Source organism: Nerophis ophidion, linkage group LG16 (genome assembly GCF_033978795.1).
Source record: "Nerophis ophidion isolate RoL-2023_Sa linkage group LG16, RoL_Noph_v1.0, whole genome shotgun sequence".
In the NCBI taxonomy this organism is placed as follows: Eukaryota; Metazoa; Chordata; class Actinopteri; order Syngnathiformes; family Syngnathidae; genus Nerophis; species Nerophis ophidion.
This window is the reverse complement of record NC_084626.1, coordinates 3,733,452-3,747,618: the sequence shown is the minus strand read 5'-3', so window position 1 is coordinate 3,747,618 and position 14,167 is coordinate 3,733,452. Positions and strand designations below refer to the sequence as shown.

The window sequence follows — 14,167 nt, the reverse complement described above, 5'->3', positions numbered from 1 at the left end:
GCATTTTGTACCAACTGTAATCTTTTAATGCTGGACATGGGGAGACCCGAAAATAATATGTTACAGTAATCGAGGCGAGACGTAACAAACGCATGGATAATGATCTCAGCGTCGTTAGTGGACAAAATGGAGCGAATTTTAGCGATATTACGGAGATGAAAGAAGGCCGTTTTAGTAACGCTTTTAATGTGTGACTCAAACGAGAGAGTTGGTTCGAGGGTAATACCCAGATTCTTTACCGAGTCGCCTTGTTTAATTGTTTGGTTGTCAAATTTTAAAGTTGTACTATTAAATAGAGGTCGGTGTCTAGCAGGACCGATAATCAGCATTTTCGTTTTCTTGGCGTTGAGTTGCAAAAAGTTAGCGGACATCCGCTGTTTAATTTCATTAAGACACGCCTTGAGCTGACTTGATTAACTTGTTGCTCAGTTGCAAAATGTTTACTGTTAAATTGCATTTTTTTTTTTACAGTAAAAAAACGAATGTTTATTTTACAGTAAAATTCTGGCAAATGAGCTGCTTTTTTTTTTTTTCCCACCTACTCAGTGGCCTAGTGGCTAGAGTGTCCGCCCTGAGATCGGTAGGTTTGTTAGTTCGAACCCTGGCCGAGTCATACCAAAGACTATAAAAATGGTAACCATTACCTCCCTGCTTGGCACTCAGCATCAAGGGGTTGGAATTGGGGGGCATTCAGCATCAAGGGGTATGAATTGGGGGTTAAATCACCAAAAATGATTCCCGAGTCATACCAAAGACTATAAAAATGATACCCATTACCTCCCTGCTTGGCACTCAGCATCAAGGGTTTGGAATTGGGGGTTAAATCACCAAAAAATGATTCCCGGGCGCGGCCACCACTGCTGCTCACTGCTCCCCTCACCTCCCAGGGGGGGAACATGGGGATCGGTCAAATGCAGAGGACAAATTTCTCCACACTTAGTTTGTACGTGACAATCATAGGTATTTTAACTTTATTTACCATAAAAACAGCAGTACTGTTTTTCCATTTACAGTAAAATGCAATAAGTTTTGAGGTGAAATTATTGCAACTTGCCTTATTTTTTTTTATAAATCTCTTAATAAAATGTCTAATAAGCGTTTCCACTGTTAGAAGCGGCCCTCTGAGGGCAACTATAACTACGATGTGGCCCTTAAACTCTAAAGGCCTTAGTGGCCACAAGCCTTGACAGCACCTTTTTACTCTTATTTCCAAAACTGTGAACCCTACTGAATTGGGGTCTTATGGCCACTTATGTGGACACGAATACTGCCATCTGGTGGTGTTAGAAGAGTATAACATACAATGGAATTTGGGGAAAAAAAGTGTAAAAATAAAAATGTGCGTGTCACTACATGTGACGTTTGTGTACTTATGGACTAAGTACATCATATAAAAAGATGATTCTTAATTTTTATTGTAATTAGGGTCCAATAAGCCCAAATAGCAAAGAGAAATAAAATAAAAAAAAGCATGTAAACAAACAGCTTGGGCCTTAAGAGGTCGATGAATGGCTTACATTTCAGGGGAAATCCAGTAAAACAACAAGCGCTCCCTGTCGTCTGTCCATCCTCCCAGGGTGTCCGTCTTCTTCGAGGAGGTTGCGTCGCAGACTGGAATTCCTGTCCCATACCAGCAGCTCCTCTACTTGGGCTATGAACTCCCGCTAGAGGGCAGCATGAAAGTGGTCAACCTCCCAAACACCACACACGAGCGACCGCTCATACTGGTCAGTCACCGGCCGGAAACCAACAGCGGCCTGCCCTTCGGGGAACGTAAGATGCCTCTTTTGTAACACACATGACACTTTTTACAGGATATACAAACCCCGTTTCCATATGGGTTGGGAAATTGTGTTAGATGTAAATATAAACAGAATACAATGATTTGCAAATCCTTTTCAACCCATATTCAATAGAATGCACTACAGAGACAATATATTTGATGTTCTTAATTTTTTTTTGCAAATAATAATTAACTTAGAATTTCATGTCTGCAACACGTGCCAAAGTAGTTGGGAAAGGGCATGTTCACCACTGTGTTACATCACCTTTTCTTTTAACAACACTCAATAAACGTTTGGAAACTGAGGAAACTAATTGTTGAAGCTTTAAAAGTGGAATTCTTTCCCATTCTTGTTTTATGTAGAGCTTCAGTCGTTCAACAGTCCGGGGTCTCCTCTGTCGTATTTTACGCTTCATAATGCGCCACACATTTTTGATTTTTGACAGGTCTGGACTGCAGGCGGGCCAGGAAAGTACCTGCACTCTTTTTACGAAGCCACGCTGTTGTAACACGTGCTGAATGTGGCTTGGCGTTGTCTTGCTGAAATAAGCAGGGGCGTCCATGAAAAAGACAGCGCTTAAATGGCAGCATATGTTGTTCCAAAACCTGTATGTACCTTTCAGCATTAATGGTGCCTTCACAGATGTGCTAGTTACCCATGCCTTGGGCACGAATGCACCTCCATACCATCACAGATGCTGGCTTTTGAACTTTGCGTCGATAACAGTCTGGATGGTTCGCTTCCCCTTTGGTCCGGATGACACGATGTCGAATATTTCCAAAAACAATTTGAAATGTGGACTTGTCAGACCACAGAACACTTTTCCACTTTGCATCAGTCCATCTTAGATGATCTCGGGCCCAGAGAAGCCGGCGGCGTTTCCGGATGTTGTTGATAAATGGCTTTCGCTTTGCATAGTAGAGCTTTAACTTGCAGTTACAGATGTAGCGACAAACTGTATTTAGTGACAGTGGTTTTCTGAAGTGTTCCTGAGCCCATGTGGTAATATCCTTTAGAGATTGATGTCGGTTTTTGATACAGTGCCGTTTGAGGGATCGAAGGTCACGGTCATTCAATGTTGGTTTCCGGCCATGCCGCTTACGTGGAGTGATTTCTCCAGATTCTCTGAACCTTTTGATGATATTATGGACCGTAAATGTTGAAATCCCTAAATTTCTTGCAATTGCACTTTGAGAAACGTTGTTCTTAAACTGTTTGACTATTTGCTCACGCAGTTGTGGACAAAGGGGTGTACCTCGCCCCATCCTTTCTTGTGAAAGACTGAGCATTTTTTAGGAAGCTGTTTTTATACCCAATCATGGCACCCACCTGTTCCCAATTAGCCTGCACACCTGTGGGATGTTCCAAATAAGTGTTTGATGAGCATTCCTCAACTTTATCAGTATGTATTGCCACCTTTCCCAACTTCTTTGTCACTTGTTGCTGGCTTAAATTCTAAAGTTAGTGATTATTTGCAAAAAAAACATTTTTTTATCAGTTTGAATATCAAATATGTTGTCTTTGTAGCATATTCAACTGAATATGGGTTGAAAAGGATTTGCAAATCATTGTATTTTGTTTATATTTACATCTAACACAATTTCCCAACTCATATGGAGACAGGGTTTGTATATATAATGAGACATGTGTGCTTTGTGTTTTAATATTTGGTAGCTTTTTTGTTTTTGTAGCAGAGACTCCAACCGTTCCTCCCAAGTTTGACGTCAAGGCAGACTACAACTTCTCCAAGGTGCTGTACATTTCTGTTGGAAAATCCCTGGGTTCCAACGGAGCACATCACAACCTGTCCCACTTTGCTGAAACCGCAGGTCTTAGTGGGCGTGGTCCACCAGTACCTGAGGATAGTACAGCTGCTGCACTCACACCGAGAGCTGCTGCTGGAAGGATATTACTGCTACATGTAAGGATCACTCCGAAATCTTCAAGTTCACTCACTGCTTTCGCTTATTATTCGATCGTGAAAGAAGCAGGAAGTAGTAATAGATTGTATTAGATAATAGTAGTATTAGATAATCTACTTGTAGCTAATGTCATATTTTATTATGGGGGGGCGGAGCTAAATTTCAGCTTTATGTAGTGAAGTGAATTATATTTATATAGCGCTTTTCTCTAGTGACTCAAAGCGCTTTACATGGTGAAACCCAATATCTAAGTTACATTTAAACCAGTGTGGGTGTCACTGGGAGCAGGTGAGTAAAGTGCCTTGCCCAAGGACACAACGGCAGTGACTAGAATGGCGGAAGCGGGAATCGAACCTGCAACCCTCAAGTTGCTGGCACGGCCACTCTACCAACCCAGCTATGTGCATCCGGAAAGTATTCACAGTGCTTCACTTTTTACACATTTTTTTCGCATAACCAACTTTTTGCAGTCATTGCAAATTGCCAGTTTTTTATCCGTCAGACACACTTTAAAAATAATCCCGAACCATAGACATGGTGTAGTTAGTCAGTCACCGAGCTTGCTCACTTGTTATCCATGGCTACAGCACCGGCAACAACACACTCTTGTTGTTGTTATGCTGCGCTCGCTGATGAGGTCATCAAGCGTCGCCTGTAAACCTCTCATGCTGCAGTCGTCAACTCCTGTATTGTGTGTGGTCGAGGGGAGGGGCTGCTGACCGGAAGACGCAACTGCTCTGTACTGCTCACTACGTCCGTGTTTTACCGGGTATGTACCGCTCCGTACAGCGGCGTTTTAAAAAGTCATTAGTTTTACTTTTCGAAACCGATACTTTCCGATATTACATTTTAAGCATCTCTAGACCATTGTGATTATTGGGTATTCTGGTAGAATTTTGAGGACAACAATGGATTGATTCAATTTTGGAATGAGGCTGTAAAATAGCAAATTTTGTAAACAGGCGCTTTGAATACTTTCTGGATGCACTGGAAAGGCCAAGTCTTATTTATTCCAGGTAGGGCTGGGCGATATATCGAATATTATTGATATATCGCAGGTTTGTCTCTGTGCGATACAGAAAATGACTATATCGTGATATTCGAGTAGACATTCTCACGCAGTTGCTTTTAGCTGCGGACATTACACTGCAGGCTCTTCCCACTCTTTCTTGTCTCTCCTTCTCACAGAGGCATAAACCAAGCGCACCTTCTTACATACGGTAGCAGCATGAGTAACATAAGCTGTGATGCTACCGGAGTGGTGCGAGTGGTAATACGACAGAAAGAAAGTGAGAATCTGGTAACAAATGAAGGAATAATTAATTCCTAAGAAAAAAATGCACGGGGTCCATTGTCTGGCGGTGGTTTGGCTTCAATCGGGAATATGTCGAACAAGTATGCAGCAAAAGCGTTGTTACAAAAGTAGCATTACTGCTAAAATGTAGCATCATTTGAAAAGTTACCTGCTAGAGCATGGGTGTCAAACTCTGGCCCGCCGTGGAATTTAATTTGGCCCTTGAGGCAATATCAATTTAGCATTAGAGCTGGCCCGCCGGTGTTATACAGCGTCGGTGCCGCTGTAACACAGCATTCACCGCTAATACTCATACTTGCAAACTCTCCTAATTTTCCCGATAGACTCCCGAAGTTCAGTGCCCCTCCTGAAAATCTCCCGGGGCAACCATTGTACCGAATTTCTACCGATTTCCACCTGGACAACTATATTGGGGGCGTGCATTTAAGGCCCTGCCTTTAGCGTTCTCTACAACCTGTCGTCACGTCCGCTTTTCCTCCATACTAACAATGTTTCACATAATATTTGTGACTTTAACACACACACACACACACACACACACACACACACGCACACGCACAAGTGAATGCAAGGCATACTTGGTCAACAGCCATACAGGTCACACTGAGGGTGGCCGTATAAACAACTTTAGCACTGTTACAAATATGCGCCACACTGTGAACCCACACCAAACAAGAATGACAAACACATTTCAGGTGAACATCCGCACGGTAACACAACAGTACAAATACCCAGAAACCCTTGCAGCACTAACTCTTCCGGGAAACTTCCAGCAAACTGACGAATTATTGATGTTTTTTTCATGCATTTTCCCCTGCTACTTCAAGGCTTAAATGTTTGGTTCATTCATTATTGTTAGTTTTGATTAAGGTTAGTTTTGATTAATTTTCCTTTAACACAACAGAACAAATACCCAGAAACCCTTGCAGCACTAACTCCTACGGGAAACTTCCAGCAAACCGACCAATAATTAACGTTTTTTTCATGCATTTTCTCTTGCTACTTCAAGGCTTGAATGTTTGGTTCATTCATTATTGTTATTTTATTTTCAAATTTATTATTAGCCTGTGGAAAAAATTGGATATTTACCTCAGAAGATTGCAAATTGAAAAAAAGACATAAAATGTTTATTTAAATTTTATTTGATATGCCATTGTTATTCTTTTAATTATTATTATTATTATTTGGAACTGGATTTTGCATGTCACTGAAGTTATAGAAGCCTTGCTTGTTCAATATTTAATGCAAAACTTGTTTGGGTCCCTATTAAAAGGTTAATTTGTTCATTCTTGGCCCGCGGCTTTGTTCCGTTTAAAATTTTGGCCCACTCTGTATTTGAGTTTGACACCTCTGCGCTAGAGAATGAAGTGTGCTTGAAACTCTGCATGTCAACATCTCTATTACGACTTGGAAAATGAGAGGACCCAGATGCAGAGAGGAAGTTTCCAAAAATAACAGCTTTTATTTTGAAATAACTTTTTAACCTCGGGTAAAAAAGTATTTCACAAAAATATATATAACGTACGGAAAATAAATCCGAGAATAAACACTTAACTCAAAAATCACTCCAAAAAATAAGGAGGAATACTACTTTAAGAAAATAACCTAACAAAAATAGAATATCAAGAAGAATTAACAAAAAGCGCTCCAATAGGACGAAAAATGTACTAATAATATATACAAATACAATATCTATGAATAAAAAAAAAATCACTCAATCAATGAGGAAATAAAACGAAATTTGGAATAACAAAAAACTCACCAATTACAGGTGCTGTTCATATTATTAGAATATCATGAAAAAGTTGATTTATTTCAGTAATTATATTCAGAACGTGAAACTTACATATTATATCAATTCATTGCACACATAGTGATATATTTGAAATGTTTATTTCTTTAAATGTTGATGATTAGTACTGACAATTACTGAAAATCCCAAATTCAGTATCTCAGAAACTTAGAATATTAGTGACGACTATTACCAAAAAATATTTTTTAGAAATGTGGGCCAACTGAAAAGTACGAACATGGAAAGTTTCAGCATGTACGGCAATCAATACTTAGTTGCAGCTCCTTTTGCCTGAATTGCTGCAGCAATACGGCGTGGCATGGAGTCCACCAGTCTGTTGCACTCCTCAGGTGTTATGAGAGCCCAGGTTGCTTTGATAATGGCCTTCAGCTCTTCAGCATTGTTGGGTCTGGCATCTCGCATCTTCCGCTTCACAATACCCCATAGGTTTTCTCTGGGGTTAAGGTCAGGTGAGTTTGCAGGCCAGTCAAGAACAGGGATACCATGGTCCTTAAACCAGGTACTGGTAGATTTGGCAGTGTGCAGGTGCCAAGTCATGTTGGAAAAGGAAATCTTCACCTCCATAAAATTGGTCCGCGGCAGGCAGCATAAAGTGTTCTAAAACTTCCTGGTTGACTGCTGCATTGACCCTAGACCTCAGGAAACACAGTGGACCAACACCAGCAGATAACATGGCACCCCAGACCATTACCGATTGTGGAAATTTGACACTGGACTTCAGGCAACGTGGATTCTGTGCCTCTCCTGTCTTCCTCCAGACTCTGGGACCTTGATTTCCAAAGGAGATACACAATTTACTTTCATTTGAAAACATAACTTTGGACCACTCAGCAGCAGTCCAGTCCTTTTTGTCTGGAGCCCAGGCGAGACGCTTTTGACGTTGTCTCTTATTCAAGAGTGGCTTTACACAAGGAATGCGACAGCTGAAGCCCATATCTTGCATACGTCAGTGCATGGTGGTTCTTGAAGCACTGACTCCAGCTGCAGTCCAGTCTTTGTGGATCTCCCCCAAATTTTTGAATCGGTTTTGTTTGACAATCCTCTCCAGGGCGCGGTTATCCCTCTTGCTTGTACACTTTTTTCTACCACATCTTTGTCTTCCCTTCGCCTCTCTATTAATGTGCTTGGACACAGAGCTCTGGGAACATCCAACCCCTTTGGCAATGACCTTTTGTGTCTTGCCCTCCTTTAAAGTATCAATGGTCATCTTTTGGACAGTTGTCAAGTCAGCAGTCTTCCCCATGATTGTGTGTCATACAGAATCAAAACGAGAGACCATTTAAAGGCTTTCCCAGGTGTTTTGAGTTAGTTAGCTAAATAGAGTGTGGCACCAGGTGTCTTCAATAGCTGACCTTTTCACCATATTCTAATTTTCTGAGATGTTGAATTTAGGGTTTTCATTGGTTGTCAGCTATAATCATCTCCTTTTTGGCAAAAAACACTTGAAATGTATCAGTCTGTTTGGAATTAATGTATTCATTCTACAAGTTTGACTTTCTAAATGGAATTAATGAAATACATCAACTTTTTCATGATATTCTAATAATATGACCAGCACCTGTAGGTCGACAAAGGAAAACTAAGGACGCTTGAAGGAGGAAAAAGTAAACTCAAAATTTCAGCAAAAAAAATAACTATTATGATCAAAAATTAAGGAGAACAAGAAAAAACAGGAGCAAGGCAAGGAGGGAATCAAGGACATGGACTTGGACATGAACATGGACGCTAGAAGGCACGATAGACGAGACTATCTGGCAAAGGACAAACGGAGAAGTGAGCTTAAATAGGATGTGGGAGTGATGGGGAACAGGTGGAAACAATCAGGAATCAAGGATGACGTCAGACTGGTGACACAAGAGGAAGGACCCGTGATCTGAAACAAGAGGGTAGCTTTTCAAAATAAAATACATAGATCACAAGACAGAAAAACAAACAAGACTGGCGACCATTTTAGAGATCAAAACCGTATAAAAAAAAATAGTCAACAACAAAAGGAGATAACGTCCACAGGAACCCTACCACATAGCGAAGGACATACACTATTTGATATTCTAAAAAAAAATGCAGTTTTTAAAAAAAAAAAACTATTGTTTTGCCATTCTGTACAAAAAGTGTACTTTAATGTAGTTTTGATATGTCATCTTAGTGACATCATGCACAAAAGTGCACTCATAGCTCGTTTTAAAAATGTCTCTGAGAATCTTGCACTTTCTGTTTTGGAAATGACATGAATGTTTGTGCCACTGCTTAAAGGGGAACATTATCACAATTTCAAAAGGGTTAAAAACAATAAAAATCAGTTCCCAGTGGCTTGTATTTTTTGAAGTTTTTTTCAAAATTTTACCGTTCTCGGAATATCCCTAAATAAAGCTTTAAAGTGCCTTATTTTCGGCTCTCTGCGAAGACACCGGCCATTTCCCTGTGACGTCATACAGTGCTGCCAATGTAAACAAACAAAAGAATACCACAGCAAGATATAGCGACATTAGCTCGGATTCAAACTCGGATTTCAGCGACTTAAGCGATTCAACAGATTACGCATGTATTGAAACAGATGGTTGGAGTATGAAAATATTGAAGAAGAAACTGAAGCTATTGAGCGAATAGCTATTGACGCTATTCATAGCCATAGCATGGCCGAATAGCTGCGTTATGATCGCCGGTAAAATGTGCGGACCAAACGATCAGGACTTTCGCATCTTTTGACACTGGAGCAACTTAAATCCGTCGACTGGTAAGGGTTTTTTTCGCATTAAATGTGGGTGGAAGGAAACGTAATATAGTTGCAAACGCATCTGCAGGTTATCCATACATCTCTGTGCCATGTCTGCTTTAGCACTGCCGGTAAATAGCATGTTAGCATCGATTAGCGTAGCATGTTAGCATCGATTAGCTGGCAGTCAACATCAACAAAACTCACCTTTGTGAATTCGTTGACTTAATCGTTGCAAATGCATCTGCAGGTTATCCATACATCTCTGTGCCATGTCTGCCTTAGCATCGCCGGTCAAATGTGCAGACACTTTGGCACATTCAATGGGGGTCTGGCGGCAGACACTTTCGCATCTTCGGGCCAGTGGTGCAACTTGAATCCCTCCCTGTTAGTGTTGTTACACCCTCCGACAACACACCGTCGAGGCAGGATGTCTCCAAGGTTCCAAAAAATAGTCAAAAAAACGGAAAATAACAGAGCCGAGACCCGGTGTTTGTAATGTGTTGAAAATGAAAATGGTGGGTGTGTTACCTCGGCGACGTCACATTCTGACGTCATCGCCTCCAGCGAGATAAACAGAAAGCCGTTTAATTCGCCAAAATTCACCCATTTAGAGTTCGAAAATCTGTTAAAAAAATAGATGGTCTTTTTTCTGCACCATCAAGGTATATATTGACGCTTACATAGATCTGGTGATAATGTTCCCCTTTAATAACTGTTTAATAAATACAGTTTTGGTAAATTCACTTAGTTGTGATTTTCCTCTCTGCATGAAAGTTTAAAGATAGCATATATTAATGCAGAATGTAGACACATAGAATCATCATCCTGCTGTGATTATATGCATTAAGTGTTCATTCAAGGCTAAGGCAAAATATGTATCGCGACTTGGCCTAAAAATATCGAGATATTAATAAAAGGCCATATGGCCCGGCCCTAATTCCAAGCATATTTGTTGTATTCCTAAAAAATTGCAATAACTTGACTGTGTTCAGGATGAAGTTGCGGGCCGAGTGCGGTGAAGCAATGCATAATATCTCCAAGATCAGCATTAGACTGAAGTCCTGCCTCAGTGTACAACACAGGACAACCGCACTGTGAGTCAAGTTGCTTACATAAAAATAAAGAAATATAAGAGATAAATATTCGTCCAAAACTTATGTTTTTTTCTGTCATGTTTGTGTCCAAAGAGGTGACGGCACCTTGGCAAAGCTGGATGCAGCGGATAAGAATGACAGACTGCAGCAGGTAAGTGGCGCCAGCAAGCTTAGCCTCGCATTAACTTCCTCCAGTGGGACATTCCGTGTACCTGAAATTGGATTACTGGAAACGTGCAGACTCTTCCCTCCAGATTCCTCGGACCACCAATGTGAGACAGGACAGGCGTGGCCGTTTTGAGATTCTGTTTATTTTTCAATAAACCTCAGCTTGCTCTGGTTGCTTTTCAGCAACTCTCGTGTCTCGTGACGGTCGCTTTCTTCCAGTCGCTTTTCAGCCTTCCTCATCTCCGTCTCCGTCTTCCTCGCGTGCTCGTCAACAATCAACGACTCCCTCCCCTCAACTCCAACTTCTCCAGTCCCGTCTTTCTCGGCCGCTGCCCGTTTAGACAGGTGATTAGCAAAACGCGCTCAGGTGGGCCATCTGCGCACCTTTCGCCACTCTGCAGGTCCGCAGGCCACGCCTCCTACCAGACCTCCACCGCCAGACGCAGGCCGGGACGCCATCCGGCCGCACCACTCCCCCCACCCCTCTTTGAGGCGGCGGGAAAGGAAGTGGGCCACGGTTGACTGTGCCCCCGGTCTTTTCTTATTTGTTTCCCCTTTTCTTCATCCCTCCTTTGTTCTTCTCTATCTTCTTATCTTCTTCTTCATGTTCTTCTTTGTCTTCTTTTTTTTCTTGTTCTTTTTCTTCTCCTATTTCGTCTGCTTGTTTTTCTTCTGCTTTTTCTCCTTTATCTTCTTTGTCTTCTTCATCTTATTTGTCTTCTACTTTTTCTTCCTCTTTTTCTTCTATTTCCTCTACTTCTTGTTCTTCTTTTTCTCCTATTCCATCATATTTTTCTTTCTTCTTATTCTTCTTCTATTTCATCTTCTTTTTCAATGGGGGCCATTTTCAGCACCCCAACCCCCCCCCCCCCCCCCCCCCCCCCCGCCACTAACCCCCCGCCCCCGCCTGGTCTTCGTCTTTGTCCTCTTAGCGTTACTAAAACGGCCTTCTTTCATCTCTGTAATGTCGCTAGACTTTTGACAAGAACAAGAAAGTTTGATCACATTACGCCTGTACTGGCTCACCTGCACTGGCTTCCTGTGCACTTAAGATGTGACTTTAAGGTTTTACTACTTACGTATAAAATACTACACGGTCTAGCTCCAGTCTATCTTGCCGATTGTATTGTACCATATGTCCCGGCAAGAAATCTGCGTTCAAAGGACTCCGGCTTATTAGTGATTCCCAAAGCCCAAAAAAAGTCTGCGGGCTATAGAGCTTTTTCATTTCGGGCTCCAGTACTCTGGAATGCCCTCTCGGTAAAAGTTTGAGATGCCACCACAGTAGAAGCATTTAAGTCTCACCTTAAAACTCATTTGTATACTCTAGCCTTTAAATAGACTCCCTTTTTAGACCAGTTGATCTGCCGTTTCTTTTCTTTTTCTCCTATGTCCCACTCTCCCTTGTGGAGGGGGTCCGGTCCGATCCGGTGGCCATGTACTGCTTGCCTGTGTATCGGCTGGGGACATCTCTGCGCTGCTGATCCGCCTCCGCTTGGGATAGTTTCCTGCTGGCTCCGCTGTGAACGACGGGACTCTCGCTGCTGTGTTGGATCCGCTTTGGACTGGACTCTCGCGACTGTGTTGGATCCATTATGGATTGAACTTTCACAGTATCATGTTAGACCCACTCGACATCCATTGCTTTCCTCCTCTCCAAGGTTCTCATAGTCATCATTGTCACCGACGTCCCACTGGGTCATTATTGTCACCGATGTCCCACTGGGTGTGAGTTTTCCTTGTCCTTATGTGGGCCTACCGAGGATGTCGTAGTGGTTTGTGCAGCCCTTTGAGACACTAGTGATTTAGAGCTATATAAGTAATCATTGATTGATTGATTGATTCTTTTTCTTCTTCTATTTCGTGTACTTCTTTTTCTTCTTCTTTTTCTCCTTTACCTTTATTTTCTTCTTTGTCTTCTTCTTTTTCTTCTATTTTGTCTACTTCTTGCCCTGCGATGAGGTGGCGACTTGTTCAGGGTGTACCCCGCCTTCTGCCCGATTGTAGCTGAGATAGGCACCGCCGCCACCCGAAGGGAATAAGCGGTAGAAAATGAATGGATGGATGGATGGATGTCTACTTCTTCTTTTTTTCTTTCTTCTTTTTATTCTTCTTGTTCTTCTTTTTCTTCTTTTATTCCGTATTCTTCTCTTTCTTCTTATTCTTTTTCTTCTTCTATTTCGTCAACTTATTTTTATTCTTTTTTTTCTCCTTCATCTTTATCTTCTTCTTTGTCTTCTTTTTCTTCTTCTTTGTCCTCTTCTTTTTCTTCTATTTTGTCTACTTCTTCTTTTTTGTCCTTATTTTTCTTCTTGTTGTTCTTCTTCCTGTTCTTCTTCTTCTTCTATTTCGTCTTCTTTTTCAATGGGGGGGCCATTCATTACCATGAATTGATTTACGTGGACCCCGACTTAAACAAGTTGAAAAACCTATTGAAGTGTTACCATTTAGTGGTCAATTGTACAGAATATGTACTTTACCGTGCAATCTACTAATAAAAGTTTCAATCAATCAATCAAAGCATCCCCCCCCAGTCCACCTGGTCCACCAACACCTTTAGGAGCCGACACTGTTGGCGGGACTCCTCGAGCCGTTGGCGGCTGTTCGCTGCCATCCTGGCGAGCGCGCCTACGAGAGCCCACAGGGGGTCGTCTTCCCCCGTCTCCGGTGGTCCAGACCCACATTGGGTGCCAACTGTAGAAGGACTCTTCTCTCTGGGTTCCTCGGACCACCAATATGAGACATGAAAGGCGTGGCAGTTTTGAGATTCTGTTTATTTTTCAATAAACCTCAGCTTGCTCTGCTTGCTTTTCAGCAGCTCTCGCCTCTCGTGACGGTGTCTTTCTTCGAGGTCCGCAGGCCACGCCTCCTCACACAAAACATACGAGTAAACGTAAACGCCATTTGCTTTTTATGGACCCTGCAGGTCAACGAGCACCTGCCCATGTACGCCGCGGGCATCCAGGAGTTTCAGAGCCGCCTCGAGCGCCTGCAGATAGAACAGGCCAAGCTCGCAGAGGCCCATGCCAGTGAGAAAATGTACTTCTGAACAAAAACTGCAAGTCACCGCTTCAACCAGGGGGTCATGTGCAGCCTCCTTTTTCACCTCCTGTCTCCTCCAGGTGTCAAAGAATGCAGGTGCTCCTCCAGAAGATCACGTCCATTCATCAACTTTACCATAAAGACAAACATTTGGGCAGTATGTGTTCATAACCCTCACACTTCTCTCCCGCACCTTTGCTGCACCTGACGTCTCGTTCTCTCCACAGGGTTGCCGTATAACGACGAGCAGATCCACAAGTTTGAGAAGTACGTGGCACATCTGCTGCACCGGCTGCCCTACAATCCTCTAATC

At 42.2% G+C, this 14,167-nt stretch overlaps 1 protein-coding gene across 1 annotated transcript in view; it reads left to right on the top strand.

Moving 5' to 3' along the window:
• Nucleotides 1-14,167, top strand: part of ikbke (inhibitor of nuclear factor kappa B kinase subunit epsilon) — an 80,247-nt gene that overhangs the window by 24,960 nt on the left and 41,120 nt on the right. Inside the window, 4 exon segments of the mRNA XM_061922602.1 lie at nucleotides 1,577-1,773; nucleotides 3,476-3,534; nucleotides 3,614-3,705; nucleotides 10,543-10,644. Of these exon segments, the coding sequence (XP_061778586.1) occupies nucleotides 1,577-1,773; nucleotides 3,476-3,534; nucleotides 3,614-3,705; nucleotides 10,543-10,644 (450 nt within the window).